Here is a 25,089-nt window from a genome sequence, read left to right on the forward strand (position 1 = left end):
CTGCATTCACTGGCCCCGTATTATTGCTGCTTGCAGCTATATTTTTTTTTTTTTTTTTTTTCACTAAATACAAAATGGCAGGAAAATAATTACAGGGTGTCGTGGCTGGATGTGAATGCTTATTGTAGCACCCGTTGATTGGCTAAGGGCCAATCAGTGCCATTTTCTGTTGGCCAGGTTGTGCGTGACCTGGACTATCAGTGTGCAAATGGACAAAATGGCTATAATGTATTATTAATGAGTTATTGGACAAAATACAGGAAAATAATGATAGATAGAGAGACAGACAGACAGACAGACAGACAGACAGACAGACAGACGCATGCACGCAGGCACGCAAACGCGCACACGCACACGCACACACACACACACACACACACACACACACACACGAGACAGAGCGACAAGAAGACAGGGAAAGACAGTGAGAGAAAAAGTGAAGTGTGTTTTGAGTGTGACATTTTTTTTATAGAGCTGCTATTGCAGCAAGGCTGTGCTCCAGACTGGAACAGTGTGTGTGTGTGTGTGTGTGTGTGTGTGTGTGTGTGTGTGTGTGTGTGTGTGTGTGTGTGTGTGTGTGTGTGTGTGTGTGTGTGTGTGTGTGTGTGTGTGTGTGTGTGTGTGTGTGTGTGTGTGTGTGTGTGTGTGTGTGTGTGTGTGTGTGTGTGTGTGTGTGTGTTTGTGTGAATAGCATATTTTCTCAACATTTCCCCCTTTAATAGTTCCAATTCCTCAGGATTTGGCAGCTCAAATGTGTCTGGGCGCATGCATGCACACACACAAGCACGCAAGGGCACACAATATAAACAAGGGTGGAGAGATTTACAGAAAGAAAGAGAAAGCCAAAGAGATTGATAGATGAGAAATATAAAAGCAGAGAGAAGAGAGACAAAGAGATTGTACCCCGCTTCTGAAGACATAGCTCAGTGGCCTTTTGGTTAGAGTGTGTGCCCTGAGATTGGAAGGTTTGGGTTCAATCCCCGGCCAAGTCACACCAAAGACTATAAAAATGTCACCCAATGCCTCTCTGCTTGGCACTCAGCATCAAGAGTTAGATTGGGGTTAAGTCCCTGTGACAGACGCGCGTCATGTCCAGGGGCTTGCTTGGGAAACGTGGCTCGGAAACCATTGGTTCCCAAGCCATCTACAAGTGTTTTGTAACACCTTGTCATTTTAGTTACATACGCGCACACATGCATGTTATTAATACTAGTCCATACCCGGTCGAACCATCAGTGGGGGGATATGCTCACATGATCTGGCAACCCGGGAGACAGTTCGTCCCATAGCTCGCGGGGCCATCCCTCAGCTGGGCAGCCCCGTAAGCATGGCGATGGTCTCACCACCTTACCTACCTACCTACCTACCTACCTACCTACCTACCACTACTACAGAGCATTGGCAAATTATAGGAGGATTATTTGTGTTTGTCTGACCGTATAGATGTTTTAAATTTGAAGGTTAAAGCAAGTCTTCAAGGAGCACAATTGCTCTCAGGTCAATCAGTATAATTTGTTAGACTAGTCTATAACCACCATTTCCACCCATCGCCCATCCGGGCTATGGGACTGCAACCACGACAACGGATCCCATTGCCTGTGAGGACCGTTGAAAAGGGAGCCTAAAACGTATCTATAACCTTTTTTAATCCTCTCCAGCTGAATGGACTATACGTTGTGTATCACAGAAAACAGTATACACACAAGTCAATTATCGACCAAGGAAAGAGGATACACTTAACCACTTAAACCACTAATATAAACTCAGGGTATGAGTGAAGAGTAAGACCTGTAAGACGAGCAGTCAATTATTAAACCAAAGGGACTAACAGGTCACAGATGAATCAACTGACAATCAACACAGGGTTAGACCAAGGCTATGATAGAAGAAGGTACAGTCAGTCCACGGGCCAGGCAGGCGCCATTAACGCGCATAGGAGGCAAAACTGGAACCGGAAGTTCGGTGAAATACATTGTAGTCAATGAGAGCCGGCTGGACCAGCTTGTGAACAAACACTATTTCTGAACGATTGGGACCTTTGTCAGTTAATCGGTTCAGGAATATAAAAGAAGAGATATCACAGGTTGTTTTCTAATCTTTTTTTCCCCGATGTGCGCACTGTATCATTTTATTGAGGCATCTAAATAGCGCCATGTATCGTTTCTCGATCGACAGTATCGTGAGATTTGGTTGTCAGGCTGTGAATGACCAATAGTCTTAAGATACTTTGGCACGTTCAGAAAAGTACTCTTTAGTTTAGATACCTCAACCTTCTACACAAGGGCAAACAGGAAGCACAGGAACATTACTACAAAATAAGATACACAATAAACACCTGGGGAAAGAACAGACTAACAGAACTCAGACCTGGACGCAGAACATACAAAACACAGAGCTACAGAACGAACAAGTAAAGGTAAAACAGAAAAATAAATGTCCAAGTTGACGAACATGGTCAAAGTCCAAAGGTCGAGGAGCGAGTCGTGACGAAAACAGAGTTGGCTCTGTACGTACTTGGACCACTTTTTCCTCTCACCAAATCTCAAAGATGTACGATCTATGAGCTCACACCATGTTCCCCCCAGAATATGAATGCTGGGGGTTCAAGTGGTATAAAATCACACCACACGATGTATCACAGTCTTGTGCTTTCCTCTAACCACACAAACCCTATAATCCCTATTCTGGGAATATCATAATATGGCTAACATTTGCTGAAATTAGCGAGCATTTTTGGGAAAGAGATTTGGTGTAGAGGGAAAGAAGTAGGGGGCCAAGGTAGACCCCTGCATGGGCACTCCAGTTAATGACGTATAATATAGGGTTTAAGTGGTTAAAGGTTATCAATTCAGCATGTATGTTGTATACGAACTGTATAATTTATTTCTTGGTGCCTATTGCTGCTGCATGTCCAAATCCAAGCGTTACATATTCATACATCATGTCTGCATTGTGTAACAGCACTACATGAAAGAAGGCACATAAATGATAGATGATTTTTGCTGGGAAGAGAAGCAGGTGTTTCGAGCATAATTGTTTACACTATGGACAGGAAGCCTTTCCCTGCAAAATTATCTCAACCTTCATTGAGGATGGGGGGCCTGAGGCTCACACACACACACACACACACACACACACACACACACACACACACACACACACACACACACACACACACACACACACACACACACACACACACACACACACGCATGCATGCAGTGCGCACACACACTCACATACTCACAGACTCACAAACAAAGACACTCAGACATAGCACACTTACACACACAAGTATGTGGTCTATCTCGCAGTGAATAAAGTGTATTCTGTCTTAATATGAGAACTTTGGCTCTTAAATAAATGCTGAGTATAGGCTGGGTGATATATGGACTAAATATATCACAATATGTTTGACCTCAATATCAATATTGTATTGTGCGGATGTCTATTCCTGCTTTCACAAAATATTTACACAATTGGATTTGTGATAAATAAACATCAGTAGCCTAATGTAAATAATAAATAAATGGATAAAGGTAAATAATAGAACAGTCAGGTAAGTTCAGAAAATGACTAAATCACTTTACTGTAATACAGCTTTTAAAGCCAGGAAAAGACAATACTTATCACAATATCCACAATCCCAGACGATATCAGGTATATCTCATGATACTCATATATATAACTCATATCAATATAATATAGATATATTGCCCAGCTCTAGAGTGATCATATTACTCTGGTACACAGAAAGTGGTGACGTTCACACCACAGCTTTCCTTCTAACAAGACAGGGGACAAAAATATGTCCTCGCGAACTAGGTCATAATGTACACAACACGATACATTGGGGACAGTCACTAAAACAATTTCCGCTCAGTCGTGGTGGCAGCCTGAAGGCCTAACCAGGGAGCTTATAGGTCGGCAAGTTGAGCACGTCTGGGAAATGTGGGTGGATGAATTGAAAATGTCTCCTCTCATACCCACAACCGATGTGGATTTTGGTCTTTACCAAAGGGACTTAACTTGTAGTTGCTTTAAGTGAGGCTCCTAACCTTCCCTCCTCGAGTGGCTGTTTTACAGGGAGGTCAATGAAAATGTTTCACCTTCCAAAATGATTTGTTGTGTTATTATACAAAAGAATTCTGCAAATGCTGGTGTCAACACAAACAGTATTGTGGTCTCTCCTACAAATACAATAGCTTTGCTCCCACCTAGGGGCAACTCTATAACATTACACACAAACTCAAGCCCACTCCACATTCCTGGTTGTAGTGTAGCTTAAATAAACACTGTAAAATACTTAATTTATCAGATAGTAACTCCAAGAGTGAACACATATAACCAATATGTTTGAAGTCTTCTAGGCACATACAACATTTTACAAACAAAATCACACCAGAGTCAGTATAATAATTAATAACTGAGTCTAATCAATTTTAAAATTCAAATTTTATTAACAGCTTTAATTTATTATTATAATTATCATGACAGAAACAGCTGAGTGGAGAAGAGAAAATGGATAGTAATAACAAGTAGTGATTTATGCATCGATAATCAACACAAATCTCAAACATTCATTGAAATGATATAAAGACATAGTAGGCTGTCGTATTGCTTTCCTTCTTATGTACAGTGCAGTGCACATATCTTAGACTGAGATGCATGTTTAAAGCAAAATACAGTTGATGAGTTCATTTCTCAGTGGTATTATGCATGTTGCCATGTGGTGAGGTGGAAACATCATTTAATGTAAAGTGTCATTGATATGAATTATGTGTGACATCAATAGTTGATGAGATATACAGTAGCAATACATTATAAGACAAGACAAACCTGGACTTGATAATGAACTGCTGGTGACGTGTGTGTGTGTGTGTGTGTGTGTGTGTGTGTGTGTGTGTGCGTGTGCGTGCATACAGTACTGCGTGTGTGTGTGTGTGTGTGTGTGTGTGTGTGTGTGTGTGTGTGTGTGTGTGTGTGTGTGTGTGTGTGTGTGTGTGTGTGTGTGTGTGTGTGTGTGTGTGTGTGTGTGTGTGTGTGTGTGTGTGTGTGTGTGTGTGTGTGTGTGTTCATGGTGGTGTGCTAAAGTACAAGTACAAGGCAGGTGTGAAGATGAGGACTGTTCCAAGTATTGATACTGTGAGGAAGGCCCACAGGAAGATCCTGTCCAACACCTGGCCCACAAACTTCCAGTCCTGGACCACCTGACGAGAGAGAGAGAGAGAGAGAGAGAGAGAGAGAGAGAGAGAGAGAGAGACAGACAGAGACAGACAGACAGATCCACAGGTGTTGTTATGGGACTGTGTCAACCTTAAGTGATTTTCTTCGGTGAAATTTTAATTGTCAACTGTCATTTTCGGTACATAACACACACACACACACACACACACACACACACACACACACACACACACACACACACACACACACACACACACACACACACACACACACACACACACACACACACACACACACACACACACACACACACATTCATTCTGAAGTTGAACGACAACTGACAAAAACCAGTAGAAACATTTGGAGCATAAATGCATGAAAATAAGTGACATTCAGATATGCCAAGCACAAATCTCACACACATACACAGTAAAATCCTCAGTGTAAATGTATGAAACCAAATGCAACCACATGGGTCCAGGGGTCTATAGGCCTACTTACTTGGTCCGTTCCTTTTTTCCCTCTACTCCAAATCGCTTGGCTGAAAACAGCCACTCCTTAAGCTCACAACGCGTTGTAATGCAATGTGTTGTGAGCTTGTCGATTTTTTTCGGCATGTTCACCTGTTTTCACAGAATGCTCGCCCATTATGACATGCCCAAAATAGGGATGCTAGGGTTCATAGTGTTAAATAAACATTGAGGATTTTCCACGCAAGCAGTGCACCTCTCGTATGAAGTGCTCCTTCTTGATGTGCCGGCTGATGTAGCGCACTGAGTTGGTGGCTTTCTCCAACATGGCCAGCCAAGCATGATTCTCATCTTCCTTCCCTCCGAGAGGTCCTCTCTGCTGACCCGAAGATCCATGGCCTGGAATCCCCCTCCTCCCCGGACCCCCACGTGGCTTCAGCTCTGGGCTGCGGAGCTCGATGTCTGGGTAGTGGAACCTGGGAACAATCCATGTGTCTCATTTGTTTACAATTTACAATTTAGGCATTTAGCAGACGCTCTTACTCCAGAGCGATTTACAGTAAGCAAGGAAAACACGAGGGAATACATCAAATGCATAGACATAGTAATCTAGGATCATAAGGAACCTATCATCAGTCTGAACAGTATATAAAAAATATTAAAAAATAAATAATCTGTACATTGAAACTATATGACGTATCTATGATGTAGGCTATGAATCCAAATTGGGCAGATCAGAGGCCATTGACTTCCATCCATTATAATGAAATAGACCTTTTGAAGGTGTTTTGCGAAAGTAACCCTAAAGTAAGCTAAAGTAATAAAGGCATACTTGGTGCAAAACACAACATAGCAATGCAACATTACTAACATTAATTGACAGTAATATTACATATTGAAACAGCTGTCCATGATAACCAACCTGTCAGTGTGGCCCCTCATACATAACAGTTTGGGCAGCTTCTGGAGAAAAAGGCTCTTCACCCAAGGGGCCATGGGGTGGTAAGTGGCCGATGAGCGGTGGTGGACGTTGATGACGAAGACAGTGACAATGATGGAGAAGGTGACGAAGATCATGATGAAGAGCAAGTACTCACCAATCAGTGGGATCACCTGAGAGGGGAACAATTTGAATGTTTAGCTATCAAAGAACAAGGAACAGATCATTGTTAGTGGTGTTTGTAGTTCTCTAATCGAGAAAACAAAGTCAAGAGCCAACCAACACATTGTGAACTGTGACTTTAGTGCCTAAAAAACACAGTAATTACTCTAATCTAAAGGAAGCAATAAGGTGTCAGAGATCTGGCATAATGTTCCTATACTTTTCTGGCAGTGAGACAAACTAACAAACACACTTTTTCCTCAACATCTTTTTCAGGCGTTAGAGTACACACTGACTGACTGACTGACTGACTGACTGGCTTTTAAAACACTTATGCTGAAGTACAAGGTTTGCTAGTTGACAATTATAGTTTCCTTGTTACTTGACAGAGGGTCTAATACATGAAAACTATGCTGTCTCTCAAGCAAGAGGACACCAACGAACAGTAATTAGGACCATAATAAAACATAGGGCCAGTACACCTCGTTCCACCTGTTCAGTCTGAACTGGAAAAAACCTGCTTTCTGCTTTGCTCCTATTTCATGGAACACTCCACAACTCACGCTAAATATGAATGCCCCAAAATCCTATGCACAATTTCATGACCTGCTCTTAGATATCCCTACCTCGATCACCATGTAATTGTTTTTAACGTACACATTTTCTGTTATGGTTTTATTTTCTGTTGTTTCTGTGTTTTATATCTACAGGTGTCTTAATTGTTGATTTTTGTGTATGTAATCTCACAGCATTGCAAATGAGGGTAAACCTCAATGCTCTTTTCGAGAATAAATAAAGGTTTCAATCAATCAATAGGGCTCAACCAGTGTTGATTTTGACAGCAAATTTTGATTTAGAGTCATAGTGTTTTGAATAAAGTTCCATTTAGTTTTAGTCATATTTTAGTCACCAGAAATGTTTAACTTTTTGTCTAGTTTTAGTTGACTAAATATCATAAGATTATAGTCAACTAAATCTACAGTTGATTTAGTCAACTAAAATGTATTTTGGCGGGCCTTGATGGTGTCATAATGGCGGATTTTACACTTGGTTGCATGCTGAAAATAGCCTATCTACAAGCTCACAGAGCTTGTATATCTGCTATTTTCAGAGCGCAACACCCGAGCGCAACCATGCATAAAATGACTTGTCTTTTAGTCATCGCAGCTTAGTTTTTATTTAGTTTTTGTCAGTGAAAAAATGTAGTCGACGAAACATTTTTCATCATAGTTTCAGTCGACGAAATCAACACTGCTCTCAACAACACACTCTCGCTCTGAAAGGAGACACACTTTAGAGGACGACGGGATGATCTCTTCTACGACCATGAGGAACACGGTGAGAGACACCAGAATCGAGGTGGAGAGAGACAGCTTCTCGCCCTCGTCGGACGGCAGGTAGAACACCAGCACGGTGAGGAAGGACAGACCCAGGCATGGGATGATGAGGAAGAGGGTGTAGAACAGAGGCAGTCTCTTGAGGATGAAGGAGTAGGTGACGAACGGGTACCAGTACATCTCGTCCCTCCTGGTCCCCCTCATGCCCGTGGCGTTGAGGATCTCCCACTCGCCGTTGTCAAAGAAGTCCTTGCGGTTGACGTAGTGGTCGATCAGGACCAGGTCCACCATGTTGCCTTCGTAGGTCCAGGAGCCAAACTTCATGGAGCAGTTCTGCCGGTCGAAGGGGAAGAAGGTGACGTCCATCGTGCACGAGGACTTGTAGCTGGCCGGCGGCGTCCACGTGATGGTGCCGTCGGAGCGCACGATGGCCTTGGTCATGAGGGAGCCCTCGAAGCGACCATCCGCGCTGTAGGGGGAAGGGGTAGGAGAAGATGTGAAGCAATGAGGATTAAAGATGGAGAAAGCGTTATAATCAAACTTTATTCATATAGCACATTTCATACAGCAGGTGCAACCCAATGCGCTTCACAGAACAAAAAAAGAAAAACATACAAAACTTTTACCCCCCTGGAACGCATCTGTGTCATTTTTTGATTTGAGCTCAAAAGCATTATTTTACACACTTTACAGTACACAAATCTTTGAATATATATTCTTTTAAAGCAAACATTTTTATCTAAAATCTTTGCTTCTGGGGGTCCCTGGAACAAACTATTTTGAGATGGGGTCGGCGGCCAAATACACATAATTTTGGGGGTCCTTGACATGAAAAAGTTTGAGCACCACTGATATAGAAACATACGTTATTATCAGCGCTGCACATAAAACGATATTAGGTGTGTTCCACCCAACTGCAACAAAATTACAACCCTGACAAGCAACTGGTTGCACACACTAAAAGATGACTGTAGTCTGGTAAGCTTTCAGGTTGATGCTGGAACAAAAAACGCTGCTTTGCTTCTGTGTTTTGACCTTTTCAGACAAACACTAGAGCTACTGAACCTTTTTGCATGTGAGGGTCTGTGTAGCTCACTTCTCATAGAGGACGATGTCAGGGAGCCATATAGTCTCTGAAGGCACTCTGATAGAGGTGATTCCTCCGTACTCATCTGGGTTCCATCGCAGCTTCACGTCACGCCACTCCTGCGGGAAAATAAAATTCCACTTATTTATGGGTAAACATGGTTGACCTAACCAAGGTTTATAAGGAATTCATTAGAACCTCTCTGGAATAGAGTCTGGCATTCATGCTTGAGCAACCAGCTGAAAGTCCAAAAGGTGACCCGCTTGAGCTATAGCTGTAGACATTACTCATCCACTCTGAAACTCTGCTCTCCTTGTCTCAGCTATGTCGCTATGAAACCAAGCCTGAAGAAGCTCTCCGACAAACTGCTAAGGACCACCAATAATATTACAAAACCTGTCCAGTGAGGGCTAGAGCTGAACAGTATTCATAAACCACTATTCCCTACTGTATCTAACCAAACCAACAAACCAATATCCATGAGTCACCTGCTAATGTGTTTCAGTCAGATAACTCACAAATAGATTGAACCAATATTATAGACCGAATATATATTGAACAAATATATAGAATGAGAATACAAGTGTGGATGTAATATTTTATCTTGGCGTTCAGGCTCTGCTATATTTTTCTCCCTGCTCAGCACAATTTAGACAACCATCATTAACCATTAAGAGCAGGGAGATAGATATATAATAACAACCCCCCCATGGGGAACAGACCAATAGCAGAGCCCACTGGTGGTGCTGGGAGCAAACGTTGCATGACAACAAACCAGAACACACAAACCAGAACACACAAAGTGGATGGAACGCCGATTTAGGTGAGCTTAAATAACCCGCCCAATTGGACAGCTGATTGCCACGTCAGTGTATGATGTATGGGTCTTGCATGGCGCTGTATACAGCCACATAGAAAACCTCTCGAGTGTATGCTGCCTGAACTAACTTGCAGGCTACGTATCATTTATGGATGTCTTGTTTTAACCATGTATTCATTTAAATGCCCTGAATAATTTCAAATGCTGTAACGTATCTGTAATTTATGCATAATAATACAGACTGTACAAATACTGTACATGTTAGACAATCCTCTCCCACATTTACATAATCATGTATGGTATTTGAAGATAAGGATTTTATTGGACATTGTTTTGTCACTTTCTCTATACTCTTTTTGGTTGCTTCATTCTCTGTTTTGTTGGAGCTGGGTCTACTTTGACTGCTCAAAGGACCCAATGTTGCCTTAAGTATCGTAATCACCTTATAAAACACAAGATAACTACAACATCCATCAACGCATCATAGATGTACTGATAGACAGATGTGTATCATTACCTGCCATAGCCAGACATTAGTGGTCATCAGCTGGTTCTTCTCATCCTACCAGAAGAAAGGAAGAGCTGAGGGTTAGTTTTCATTCTGTTCATGTACGCTAATGGAGGGTGAATGGTGGACAGATGAGGGGAGAAAAAGATAGAAACAAAGTTGATGAGGAGAACAGATCAGAGTGCACTTGAGGACAAGTTATTTTCATACACCTCGAAGTGTTACACTCCCTCATTGCTTCTCTTATATGCAGCAAAAGCCACAGGCAAGTTATGCACACATGCACACACACACATGCGCTCTCGCGCGAGCACGCACACACATTCAAACTGCAGTCTTGCCGTAGGGCCACAGATTAAATGGAACCGTTTGGGGGATTGTGTGCCTTGCTCATGGTCATATCTAAAATGCTCAGAGGGAGATAACAGCGTTCATAACTCTTTAGTGATCAATTTCACTCACACACTAAATTTCCCCTCCGGCCTTTAATCACATAACCCCTTAGTTAGCACTCCCTCGATTTCTGACGGGTTTAACATAAAACACTGGCATGGCAAATTGACGAAAGGGAGACGATGAGATGGTTACAGCGGAAAAGAGTGAACCACTTAAGCTCTATTTTATACTGTCAAATCTCACAATGCTTTGCATCGTTGTAAACTTTTAGATCTGCATTTAAAGTCTTCTGTACTGTATATTTGTGAAAATATACAATTTTTTTATGAACAATTGTGACAAAATATAATGCAATTCTCATGCCTACCGAGGGGAGTAGGCTTTCAACACTTTAAAGCCGTCTTTGTTCCTTTGTTCCGTATATTGTTTATTTTATCTTGAATAATCAATGCTGTTTCAGACAATGACACAAACCCGTCCTTGCTAGTCATCGGAAAGAACATCTCCTCTGCTCTTATCTTTTCCATGATCATCTTTCCATACTTAATACCAGTGGTTCTCAAAGTGTTGTGAGCTTGTAGATTGCTGGAACATTTTAACAAGACAAATCTTGTATGGGGGGGTCCCTGGCACAAACTATTTTCAGGTGGCGGTCTGCGGCCTAATAAATAGTAACTTGGGGGTCCTTGAAAATAAGAAGTTTGAAGTTTGAAAACCACTGCTTTATACTGTATATTCACTCCTTCCCCTCTTCCTTCTATTATGTTACGTCATGGTGCATCAACTGCCCTTGTGCTCTAAAAATAGCCTTCCAAAGACTGGTCATTGAGTGTTACTTCGGGTAGGTCAGTGATTTTCTCAACCTTGTAGATATTGCAAGATTAATGATAATATGACATTAGAAAATGTACACACTTTGGAGGGCAGGTGGAGTAGTGGGTGTCCTCCACTTGGCTCATTCAGACCACTGATTGCACTGGAAGCAAGAATCACAATTTGAGGCCTTCCAGCACATAGGCATGTATTTACACTCTGACGTACGATATATACATTCTGAGAGGGACATACACTGTAAAATCCTCAGTGTTAATCTAACTCTGAAGAGTGTACGAGACTATTTAGGCATGCCCAAAATAGGAATGGACAGTGAGAGACAAAGAAGTGAACTAGAAAATGTGCTCCTCGGAGCACAGGTCTCCGCCAGGCGAGGTGGTAAAAGAAAGTACTGTTCCTGATTAATCCTGTCTTACCTATTTATATTACATATTGTGATGTCACGTGAAGCTTGACCAATGTTAGCTGTGAGCGGACGGACACACACACGGACGGACAGAGGGTAAAACATACTCTCCACCATGCCTTCGGCCTGGCGGAGACAATTAAGGAGAGGGGGTCAGAAGGAATGTGCTGATCCATAGATGACGTGCAGACAGAGATGACGTCAGACAGAAAAGTTTGGGAAATTCACAGAAACTGCTATAAGTTTCAGACTCAGTGCAGTGGAAACTGGACAGAGCTGTAAGTAAAAAGTGGACTTGATGGAAAATCCATGAAACAGAGTTTTGTGGTCCGTCTGCCCTGGAAAGGTACCCAAGCAAACCTAATAGCATACCCATCCGTCAGCATAAGAAATGACCTGCGGTGAGCTCAGTGAATGTCAGTGCAGTTTGTTGAAAGGACCACAAGGTGGCACTCTCTTATTTCTGCAAGCAGTGGCTACATCTACATTGACCACTTTGCTGTGATGAACCATGCTGTGTGTGGTTTAGGAACGGTCTGGACGAGGTGTGTGTTTGTATGTGTGTATTGTGTAAACATGCACGTGAGTGTACCAGTGTTAATAATGAATGGTTTCTGGCTGTTTTCAGTCCAATTCCTTTGCTGCTCTGAGAGACCATTTGGACATCTCTCTCTCTCTCTCTCTCTCTCTCTCTCTCTCTCTCTCTCTCTCTCTCTCTCTCTCTCTCTCTCTCTCTCTCTCTTTTACCCCATCCTCCACTCTATCTTTGACCCTCTAACATCCCTTGGCTCTTGATCCTTCTCTCCCATCCTTACTCACTCCTTTCAGACTTGCTAGACTCCTTTGCTAGCCCCCCATAACAACTTCTTAAGCTGTCTTTTAAGCCTCCCTCTTGGCTCTCGGTCTTAACTTCACCTTCGTCTCATCTCTTATATTGTCTCTTCTCTTTTCTCCTACTTAGCAAAGACCTGCTGCATCCTGAGCAGATATATGAATATATCCACACTTTCCTTTTTCAGACCTCTTTCTCCTCATGCACCCTCTCTCATTGTCTATACAGGGGTCTTCAATGTTTTTCAGGCTAAGGACACCTAGCTGAGAGAGAGAGACAAAGCAGGGACCCCCAGTACATTTTGTATAAAATTGTGTTCCATATTAAACTTTTTTTTTGCTGATTGTCTCATCAATGTCGTTGTGTTGACCATTGAGAGATTTGAAACCAGTTTAAAAGTATTCCACTGTTTTCTCTATTTATTTTATTAAAGTTTTAAGTGCAGCTTTGATGGCTATGTACATTCCTTTGAAATTAGTCTTGTGGAACTAGGTTTTAGTTTTGATTTGCTTGTTTATAACTTAACTTTAATATGTTTGATTCATGTTACTGTAATGTGTATTTTCAGACATTACATTGTTTTTGGAAAAAAACTAATCCTATCACACAAACATTTTGCGGCCCCCCTGTAGTAACTCTGAGGACCCCCTAAGGGCCATGGGCCCCCTGTTGAAGACCCCTGACAAATTGAGGAAAAATATCTTACCCACGAAGCGGCCACTCCCAAACCACCCTCTACATGAAACTTTACCGCTGTCTCCACCCTCAAAATAACCACCACCAGTCGTCACGGTAAACGCTGTGTCTCCTTCACCCCCCCACACCACCCTGCATTTCTCATTCCTAAAAATACTCTTCTAATCCTCAGGGGGAAGGTAATAGAACATTATTAGCCATGCAACGTAAAGCAACTGGGACTTGTCTTTTTTTCTTGGGCCAATTGTAAGCCACTCTTTTTCATCACTCTGAAAGGAATGTGAGTACACGTGATGCCTCCCTTGTACACGGTAAAATCCTCAGTTTAAAAAAGTTTCAGACTAAAAAAGTTACCCAAACTCAGTGGTGTAAAGTGACTAAGTACATTTACTTAAGTACTGTACTTAAAGGAGAATTTTGGACTAAGTTTTTCTTACCTTTTCTATGATGTTATGATATCTTAGGATGAATGGTAGGCCTACAGTAGAAACATTTCATAACTCCATCCCGGGTCCGCCACAGCTTAAAACGTGCGCGGATAGGCCTTGCGCTAGGTCGCATATTTTAATAGCTTTTTTTCTTTTTCTTTTTTTTTTTAGATCTGACGTTCATAGTGACAGAACACTATGCAACCAAAAAAAATAAAAATAATAATAATCTAAGTCTCGCTAGACGAGATTGAAATCTCGAGATTGAAATCTCGTCTATAGCGAGACTTTTTTTTTTTTGGACAGTGTTCTGTCACTATGAACGTCAGATCTAAAAAACAAAACAAAAAAAAGGCTATTAAAATATGTGATCTAACGCAAGGCCTATCCGCCACGTTTTAAGCTGTGGCGGACCCAGGATGGAGTTTTCTACTGTACCATATCATAACATCATAGAAAAGGTAAGAAAAACTTAGTCCAAAATTCTCCTTTAAGTACAATGTTGAGGTATTTGTACTTTACTTGTGTATTTCCAATTTCCAATTATTTTACTTCTACTCCACTACATCTCGGCTCCAAATATTATACTTTTACTCCACTACAATTATTTGAAAACTTTAGTTACTAGTTACTTTGTAGATTTTAATTATTATTACAAAACATTTCAGCCATTTGAAAATAGCCGATCTACAAGCTCACAATGCGTCGCGATGCAACGCATTGTGAGCTTGTAGATCTGCTATTTTCAAAAGATTTTTATACATTTGAAAACTTGAAATGGGACAGTCTGCATAATGAGTACTTTCTACTTTTGGTACTTTAAGTACATTTTGATACCAATACTTTTGTACTTTTACTCAAGTATTTTTTTTATTCCGACTTTTACTTGTAACAGAGTATTTATATATTGCACTACTTGTACTTTTACTTAAGTAAAGAATTTGAGCACTTTCTCGACCACTGCCCAAACTGGACCCTACATTAACACTACGTGTGCTGTTATCTATATACAGTCGAATCGTTATCTGGACCAGAATCCTTTCTCTAACTTTCTGAGCTACTGTCAAACTTATAGGCCGAGCTGACATTACCTTATATAACCACATCACTGTCCTACGCCTCCTGGCTGTCAACAGGAGGCCATGTTGCTCCTTACTCATCATATTTCTTCATTTCAGTGTTGCACTCCTCCTTTGAACACAACCAACACTCCAACTCCTCGGGAGAGAATCCATATATTACCCGCTAACGAGATTTATGCTTTCAATTCCAGATCTGTTGTCCACTCAGCTCCCCTAAGAAATGTATACATCGTAATCTTTTCTCTATATACCTTCCCCGTCCGAGGCAAGTCTATAAGCGAGACGAGACAAATTGATCTATGCCGCTTTTAAAGTAAATAAGATTATCCCAAACAGCTTCATGCAGAATCTATTGCACACAGTGCCAGTTTTTTGTTTCCTCTCTGAATTATATCTTCTTATTTTTTCCACTATCAACTTTCAATTAAGGTTTTGCCCTTTCTCTCCTATACAATCACTCAGCTGTATTCACTCTACTGTTAATCACTAGAGAAGAGGGAGAGAGGATTGTTTCACTCCCTGTCAGATAGTCTCTTCTGTTCGCTCTCTCTCTCTCTCTCTCTCTCTCTCTCTCTCTCTCTCTCTCTCTCTCTCTCTCTCTCTCTCTCTCTCTCTCTCTCTCTCTCTCTCTCTCTCTCCTACCTCCACTGTTCTGGTCTTGCAGTACATTTCTCTCAGTTCACCTGTCCAACCATCTATGATTTATGCTTGTGAACTATGGTGGGGGATGCTTCCGGTGTGTGTGTGTGTGTGTGTGTGTGTGTGTGTGTGTGTGTGTGTGTGTGTGTGTGTGTGTGTGTGTGTGTGTGTGTGTGTGTGTGTGTGTGTGTGTGTGTGTGTGTGTGTGTGTGTGTGTGTGTGTGTGTGTGTGTGTGTGTGTGTGTGTGTGTGTGTGTGTGCGTGTGTGCGTGCGTTGCGTGCGTGCGTGCGTGCGTGCGTGCGTGCGTGCGTGCGTGCGTGCGTGCGTGCGTGCGTGCGTGCGTGCGTGCGTGCGTGCGTGCGTGCGTGCGTGCGTGCGTGCGTGCGTGCGTGCGTGCGTGCGTGCGTGCGTGCGTGCGTGCGTGCATTGGCCATGTTTGTGGTTGTCAGGAAATGGAAAGTGAAGACAAAATTAGTGAGTCCAATTAGATTTGACTGAATTTCATATAGGGTTAGGGGTTGAGGTTAAGGCTGGGGTTAGTGTATGGATTTATCGAATGAGTCAAAGCAGCATCCTCAAAAGTAAATGTGTGTGTATGTGTGGGTGCATGCGTGGGTGCGTCCGACGTCTGTGCATGCGCGTCCGTGCGGCAGTGCGTCCTCCTCACCACATCAACCAGCTGGGAGATCTTGAGTCCGAAGCGCACGGTGATGGTGTCATTAGCATGCAGGACAGGCCGCACCCACTTCTGGTATCCTCTGAACAGGTTCTTCAGCAACGTGTCCTCCAACATCGCCAAGGACACAAACTCCTCTGGAGCTGAGATGAGCGAGACGACAAGGGAAGAAGGGAGGGGGAAGCAGCCATGACGACACAAGGAAACAGCAATTAGGTGAAGGAAGTGAGAACATTGGATTTTTGAACAAGGGCAGAGAGAGGGAGAGGGAGAGGGAGAGGGAGAGGGAGAGAGAGAGAGAGACACACAGAGACAGAGACGGAGACGGAGACAGAGACAGAGACAGAGACAGAGACAGAGACAGAGACAGAGACAGAGACAGAGACAGAGACAGAGACAGAGACAGAGACAGAGAGACAGATCAGAGAGGTAAGTATAGATATGACTCAGAGATGCACTTGTACATTATGCAAGCATGCACACACATACTGTAGAACGAAGCACAGTCAGACACACATACACACACACACACACACACACACACACACACACACACACACACACACACACACACACACACACACACACACACACACACACACACACACACACACACACACACGCACACATTTCACACATATTCACACATATTCACACTTATCCCAGAGTCTCAACAGCAGGTGAAGGGAATATAAAGTGCATGACAGAATTGTGCGCGCGCACACACACACACACACACACACACACACACACACACACACACACACACACACACACACACACACACACACACACACACACTCATGTATGTACCAGCGACTCCAGACTGACAGTCGGCTATGTCCAAGGGAACGCATCTGGGTCTCCCCAGGCTGACGAAACGATCACGCTGACATGATCACCTCAGACAGAACAATCACCAGGGGAGAGAGGCAGAGCTCCGAGTGGCGTGTGCAGCCAGGCACACGACACAATAGTCAGTTAAAGACTGTGAGCGCGAGACAGCCCTGTAGAAGCACTGTGCCCTGACTTTGGCAACCACTGTTTAAGTGCATACAGCTGAGGGATAGCAGCATGTCTCCTCGCTAAACTATGGCGAGTACTGCATGTTTCACCCCCGCTGACAGGAATCAACAAGGGGCTTGTTCCAAAGATAGATATCTAGATCTACCTAGATTTCCCTGTTTAAACTCTCAGATGATGAGTTGGATGATATTTGTTTATTTTTTTTACTTAAGAGATGTTGAATGATGATGAACTTCAGATGAATTTGCTTTTAGAGGAGAACTCTTCAACCTTATCTAAATACTGCAATGATCCACTCCATGTGGTGTCATCCAGTTCACTTAACACATAATTAGACTTAAAATTTTAGTGGATAATTAGCCACTTAAGATTTAACACAGCATTACAGTAAAGCATAACGTGCGTGGCATGCGTGCATGCATGCATAAATGAGCCCACCCCCTTGCTCCCCCATAGTAACGGGAATATTCGCTGGATTGCTGAGGGTATTGTGTGGATATTTCTGACTGCGCTGCTCTGCGCTCCAAAGTTAACTGCATGCCCAACAGTGACTGGATGTCTGTATCAGCTCAGTGCTGCGAGCATTATTCCACAGCATTAGAGAGTGACATTTTGCATGGGCGCTGCCTATGGTGATGTTAGAATATGAGGAGCCTTACGGGTGCATTTCTACTCTCTATTTCTATTTATACCCGTGTCAAATGCACACTCAGGATTTCACGGTGCGGAAAGAGAGATAGAGGGTCTGAGAGGGTCTGAGACACAGAGAGACAGAGAAAGATAGAGAAAAGGGGCTGACAGGGGGAGGGGGAGATGGAGAGAGCGAGAGAAGATGAGAGCGAGAGAAGATGAGAGTGAGAGGAGAACAAAGGTTGAAGTAAACAGCCTCTCTCTCTCTCTCTCTCTCTCTCTCTCTCTCTCTCTCTCTCTCTCACACACACACACACACACACACTCTCACTCTTTCTCTCTCTCCAAAAAGAAACAATGCGTAGAACAGGGGGAATGGGGAGGCGTGATAAGGGGAGGAGTGAGACAACATGTCCCACTCCCAGAGCAATTTCATTCTGAGCATGTGGGGTGGGGGGTGGAACAAAATTGGGGCAAAAGAGCACGAGACAGTAACAGAATGAAAACAGACAGAAAACAGACAGGGAATAAGAGAGGGAGAAGTCATCTCTCCTTCGCCTCTCATCCTGTGTACTGTATATGCACACACATGCACGTGTGCACTCGTGCACGATTGCACGTGTGCATGCACGCACTTGTGCATGCGTGCACAAACGCGCGTGCGGCCGCGCGCACACACACACGCACACACACACACACACACACACACGCACACACACGCTCAGACAGACAAACTTTTTTGTGGTAAGAATAGAATAAAAAGCCGGAAGACTGAGATGGATAAATCAATGAGAGAAAAAGATAAGTCAATTTTCCCTCTAGAAAGCTAGCTCTCTCTCGTCCCGTTTCTCCATTCTCAGTCCTGACATTCACAAGCATTATGAGAACCAGATGTGGGGTGGCACAGTAAGAGCATTATGTTCTTATTGTTGTGTGTGAGTGTTCATGGGGGAGGAATTTAGGCTGTTATACAGTATGCACATGCATGCACCCAAATCGTTCTCACACCATCCTCTCACCCTCTTTCTTTCCCTCTCCCTCTCCTACCCACCCCCCCCCCCCCCCTTAGGGTCCTGTTTTACCTTTCATGCTCATTATGTGAACTTGGAGCTGAGACACATTATGCCCGATTTATACTTGGTTATGCATCGCGTCGCACATCGAAAATAGCCGATCTCCAAGCTATCAAAGCTTCGCACCGCAATACTTTGTGAGCTTGTAGATCTGCTATTTTCCATATACGGCCCTGGCTTGCAACTAATTATGTAGTGGTATATAAATCAGGCATTACCCCCCCTTTGTGTGTGTGTGTGTGTGTGTGTGTGTGTGTGTGTGTGTGTGTGTGTGTGGGGGGGGGGGGGGTGGGGGGGTGGTGGAGAGTAGATGATGGAGTTCAGGCAGAGAGGGGCTGGTATTGATTATTTGTGGGCATGGGGGAAGGGTAGTTCCTCTGTGATGAAATTAGGATGCATTTTATTTGTGTGTGTGTGTGGGGGGGGGGGGTAGCAAGCTTCTTCTCTTGAAGTATTCCACAGGTTTTTATTTTACAGTAAGTGCATGGGTTGCCTTCAAGTGATGCTGCAGCTTTGATTGCTTCACAGATTAATTTGACAGCATCAGTATTAAATGTTTTTTTTTTGTTTAAAATTACATGTATACTAATATTTGGTGTATTTTCAGAAATTAAAGGTAGGGTAAGTGATTAAACAGAAAATGCATTTTCGGTTATACCAATTTTATCGAATCTGGATAGAGAACTCACACAGGACACAGGATAAACAAGTGAATTTGGAAGTGATGGCCCAAAGAAATGAGCAGACAGAATTGGAACTGAAACACTGAAACAAAACATTTAAGCTGATAAATGGGTCCTTTCTCCTGATTCAAATCAACCAGAGTTACTCCTCACAAAATCAACTCTTGACCCTTCCAATAATCTCTCAAGAACAGATTCCAACGCTGCGTTGGAATCTGTCGGGGAGGTTCGTCATATCGTGTGCGCATGGGCGTGCCTTCAGATCAGGAAGCAGGCCGCGCTTTACCCAATCAAATGTAGTGGGCGGGATTCACGTGTCCGTCGATCCTTCCCCCCTCGAAACAAACCGAAACTAATTTAACAATAGCGTCCGCGGAGCAGACAAAACCACGGAAAGATATTCACATTTTAACTTACTCTTTCATCATAGAAACAAGTGGGCTTATAACCAATACGATCCATGTTCTCTGGGAGAAGTGGTGTTAGTGTTCCGTGTAGAAATATTGTTAGTGGGAATGAAAACATAGTCGCACCAACCGGAAGTGATGCGCTGAAGGCATACAACAAACACCGGTTTCCTTGCGCTCTGGCGTTACGTTTTCTTCCGCCCAGAGCCAACAGACATAGAACAAACAGCAGAGGGCGCTGTTTTTCATTTTCAGTTGGCGATGGGTTCCCAGATTGCCCTTCCAATGTCAAGAACTAGAGACACTGTTTTTCCTTTCTTTCCAAAACTTGTGGACAGGTCGTTTTTAGATTTCAGCTTTCTCTCCATCTCTCCTCCTGACATGAGCGAGCGAGAAAAAGTTATTCAAAGGCACGTGTTTCCATCAGCCTATCCTGAATTTGCTGCCCACATCCAATTCAAAATACTTGGTGATGACCTACAAGGCGATCAAGGGCGTGGCACCCTCTTACCTTCAGGACATCCCCCACACTTACATCAGCTAACACAGGATGTCTGTCCCTCCCTTCCCTATATGACATTGGTGTCCTAGACTCTTCTCCCTCCTCCTGGGTCCTAAACCATGGAATGACCTCCCCCTCAGTCAGGACTGCACACTCACTCCCTATGTTTTTGCCGCAGTCTGAAAACTCACCTCATCAACCTCACTGCCTAGAAATGCTCATTCCCTGAATCACTTCGTGTTGCCTATCATTATTATGCTATATTCTGAGGATGTATGTTGGCATTAACTTTTTATTTATTTAGATAGACATTGTTTGCTTGTCCACAAATATAATATGTTATTTATATAGGATGGTGTTTGGACTGAGCTAGGCTCGATGTTTACCTGGTATCCTAATTGCTTTGTAGTACTTTATGTTTTGTTTGCACTCTATTTACTTGACCATTTACAGTATACTGTCAAGTGATAATATTATTTTTCATATATCATTATGTTTTATGTATTATAATCCATTATAGGACCATTCGAGGCTCTCTAGTCTCTAGCTAGTAGTTAGTAGAATTGCACTTAGCCTGCAGAATGGTCAATGAGAGAAACAGATGTTAGACACAGGACACCATGAATATCTAATGCGCAGGGCTGGGTTTGCAGTCCTACAGTATATAACCCTTGAACTTGCAACCTCACATTGGATAGCAGCTACAACAACATGTATGATTTGTAAAAGCTCCCCAGGCCTGAATAAACGTGGCTAAAGTATTATTTGTGTTATTCCATGTATTACATCAATGTAGAACGACTGCTAATCATCCTTATAGGGTTCATGCTACTTTGCACTTTGTAAGTTACGCTGGATAAGAGTGTCTGCTAAATGCCTAAATTTATTTTTTTGCAAATCTCAATGCAACCCTCTACCACTATTATAAACCGTGACCCTCCAAATTAAACATATTTGAACTGGGGACCCCCCCCCCCTGACAAGCACTTGGAATTGTAGGAGTTGAGGCATTACATTTAGTTTGACTCGGTTCCCACAGATACATATTTTGAAAATAGCAGATCTACAAGCTTACAACGCCTCACAACGAGCTTGTAGATCGGCTATTTAAAAAAAATGTTGTCTCTTTCTTATTTTATTTGACAATTTGGCCAATGTTTGACCAGTTTTTATAGTATAGTTTGTTGACCTTTGATGCATTAATGGTCTTTTTTTCAATTCATTTCTTTTTTTTATGTATGAAAAGGGTCTTAAAAGTCCTTAAATTGTCACTTTACTGTCATCTGGGGACCCCCTCAAAATCACATGGGGACCCCCCCCCCTGAGGGTCCCAACCCACAGGTTGAAAATCACTGGTCTACCGCACACGCCAGGCGCGTTATTATGGATCCCACCTCAGCTCCAGGCAAACCCCGCTGCATGTGATTGGTCAGTAGTCGCTGTGATTGACAGCTGAAACTATACCTAAACCTAACCCTAACCCTAACCTCAGTAAGACTATGCCTAAACCTAACCCTAACCCTAACCTCAGTAAAACTATGCCTGCCAGGGAGCCAAACAGACAGGTAAGGCAGGTCTATATCCTGGAGCGTTGGTGGGATCCATAATCACGCCCCACAGGCAAATGACATGATCACCTTCGCCATGCCACCATCTGCTCACAGTCGGCATGCACCACTGAATGGGAATCACAGGTGTGAAACTTTCCATCTTCTTCTGTGTGTACGTGAAGTGCAAACAACGTGAAATATGCAGCTCACACTTCACACTTACTTAGGGCAGGCCCTGAAATGTCACCTCATACACAAGTCTTTCCTCAGATGTTGGCAGCAGCCTCCTGACAGCAGGTGCAGCACCAGTGTGACATTATCTCAGATTATCAGATATTGTTTAGTTTTTTTGTAAGTTTTAGGCTACTTGGTGTCACAACAGTCACTGATGCTTGAACAGCCCTGGAGGCTAAATAAATAGACTTAAAGGCGGATTAATCACTTCCATCAACATGTCATCATTACAACACAACAGCCTACTCCCCCCCCCTCTCCATCCCTCTCTCTCTCTCTATCCCTCTCGCACTCTCACGCATGCGCGCACACGCACACACACACACACACACACACACGCACACGCGCACGCACGCACACACACACACACACACACACACACACACACACACACACACACACACACACACACACACACACACACACACACACACACACACACACACACAAACATGCGAGTGCATCTGGCTCTGACAGGTAGGATTTATGGGCTGCCAGGAGACTCTCCATCCCAAAGATTGGAATGGTGTAAAGGATTTACGGTAGAATGAACTCATAAGCTGGCGATGCAAACACACTCAAGAGAAAATAAACAAAGCTGTACTGTACTGTACAGTACAGACGCTGCACTGTAAGGGGCATTTAAAAATCTAACTTGAAGGGAGTAGTGTATGGACTCCTGGATTATGGAATAGGCCTCCTTAGTGCATGCCCAGGAGGGGGCGCTACACTCCCACCCTTTTATAAATCATTTATGTGCTCTGTTCGCTTGACCCCTGCACCGTTTTGTTTATTTTTCTGCTGCCCCGCACTGGAATAATTATATGAATTATGTAAAGTGTCCTTTTGTTTAAACTCTCGTCACTCCTACCCTATAGCCTCCACTAATATCATAGGCTAGACACTGGTGTAACGTTGCGATGGGAATAGTAATGCCTTATGGCAGCGCAACAGAGGCTGCTATTTGAGATATACAAACTCACAACGCACAGCATCGTGACTTGTTGTGAGTTTGTAGATCTGCTATCTTCAAAAAAAACTGAAATTAAATGTGGAATATTGAGAAACATTTTTTAAACATTCTAACAACACAAATGCTCCCTGTGGCACAAAACATGTATGTAAATATTTGAGAACCACTGGTTTAAAAAACAATTTAAAAAGGATCATAATATCAGCCCTTGCAGATGCGTTCTGAACAAACAAAAACATCGTCCTGATCCTGGTGTCATCTAACGGTTCCAATCAATCATTGCATCGATCAGCGTTTTGCCCAGTATATAGGCTATAAATAATCTCTCTGTCTCACTTACCTTCAATGGTGGCATTACTGGGAGTCAGGGACGATAACGATAATAACCACAACACCGCAAGTGCAAACTTCATGCTCCCTCTTCACATCGACGGAACGGAACCGATTCGTTCAGTCAGTCAGTCCACCACGAAAATTAAATGACTAGATCATTGTAGGCTATAGTGTATCCGTAAAAGCGTGTGTATAGCAGCAGCCTCAGCATGTCACTTAACACGCCATCCAAAGACTCTTAACGCCGCGCTGCAGCTACAACAGGGATGAATGTACAGTTACAGTATAAATAATGAAGGACGGCTGCTTGTTACGAGCGCTGCTCTGTGTTGTCGTTGTATCTGTCGCTGTCCCGGTGCTGGATGGTCCTGAAGATGGAGGGAGGAGGGGGGGAGGGGGGGGCTGCCCCGCTAGAGGATGAGGGAGGATAGACTCCAGACTCACAGAGTGGATGAACGACAGGATGGATAGATGGAGTGTGAGCGCCTGTAACGCACACAACGACAGTATGATGGATGAGGACATTCCCGGATAGTGTTTTGGCCAAATGGACAATATTTCACCCATGGTTGCTGGAACTCATTATTTTTTCAACACAAAGTTTCACTATGTAGCTACACTAGCCTGTTGTCTGTCTGTCTGTCTGTCTGTCTGTCTGTCTGTCTGTCTGTCTGTCTGTCTGTCTGTCTGTCTGTCTGTCTGTCTGTCTGTCTGTCTGTCTGCCTGCTGCCTGCCTGCCTGCCTGCCTGCCTGCCTGCCTGCCTGCCTGTCTGTCTGTCTGTCTGTCTGTCTGTCTGTCTGTCTGTCTGTCTGTCTGTCTCTCTGTCTCTCTCTCTCTCTCTCTCTCTCTCTCTCTCTCTCTCTCTCTCTCTCTCTCTCTCTCTCTCTCTCTCTCTCTCTCTCTCTCTCTCTCTCTCTCTCTCTCTCTCTACTCTCTCTCTCTCTCTCTCTCTCTCTCTCTCTCTCTCTCTCTCTATCTATCTATCTATCTATCTATCTATCTATCTATCCATCATCCATCCATCCATCCATCCATCCTTCCATCCATCCATCTATCTTACCTATTGTAAGGCGCTATAGGCTAAAGTAGAAGAATTTATCAGGTCCAATCCTCCTTCTAAGTTGTACAAAATAGGCTAATCACCTGTGTATAATAGTTTAAATATATTGCCAGTCG

At 43.2% G+C, this 25,089-nt stretch overlaps 1 protein-coding gene across 1 annotated transcript; it reads right to left on the reverse strand.

Annotated features, from left to right (window-relative positions):
* Positions 1-4,933: 4,933 nt before the first annotated feature.
* On the reverse strand, positions 4,934-24,069 carry LOC308097885 (neuronal acetylcholine receptor subunit non-alpha-3-like). Its single transcript, XM_080445991.1, has 8 exons — positions 23,920-24,069; positions 16,493-16,644; positions 10,521-10,565; positions 9,193-9,302; positions 8,052-8,565; positions 6,580-6,770; positions 5,914-6,133; positions 4,934-5,210 (listed from the first exon to the last, which is right to left on the reverse strand). Exons 1-8 carry the CDS (start codon positions 23,990-23,992, stop codon positions 5,076-5,078), a joined length of 1,440 nt encoding a protein of 479 aa, XP_080302117.1. The 5' UTR covers positions 23,993-24,069; the 3' UTR covers positions 4,934-5,075.
* Between the last annotated feature and the right edge of the window lie 1,020 nt (positions 24,070-25,089).

The sequence above is a fragment of the Gymnoscopelus braueri genome (assembly GCF_963280865.1).
Source record: "Gymnoscopelus braueri genome assembly, chromosome: 2".
NCBI lineage: Eukaryota > Metazoa > Chordata > Actinopteri > Myctophiformes > Myctophidae > Gymnoscopelus > Gymnoscopelus braueri.

What these genes read in the sequence shown, in the direction of transcription:
- LOC308097885 (XM_080445991.1), bottom strand. Translation starts at nt 23,992, where the DNA reads ATGAAGTTTGCACTTGCGGTGTTGTGGTTATTATCGTTATCGTCCCTG. An exon ending in CTAATGTCTGGCTATGGCAG is followed by an intron (nt 9,303 to 10,520) that starts GTAATGATACAC and finishes ATTTTCCCGCAG; the next exon opens with GAGTGGCGTGACGTGAAGCT. An exon ending in AGGAGCACTTCATACGAGAG is followed by an intron (nt 5,211 to 5,913) that starts GTGCACTGCTTG and finishes CTCTCTCGTCAG; the next exon opens with GTGGTCCAGGACTGGAAGTT.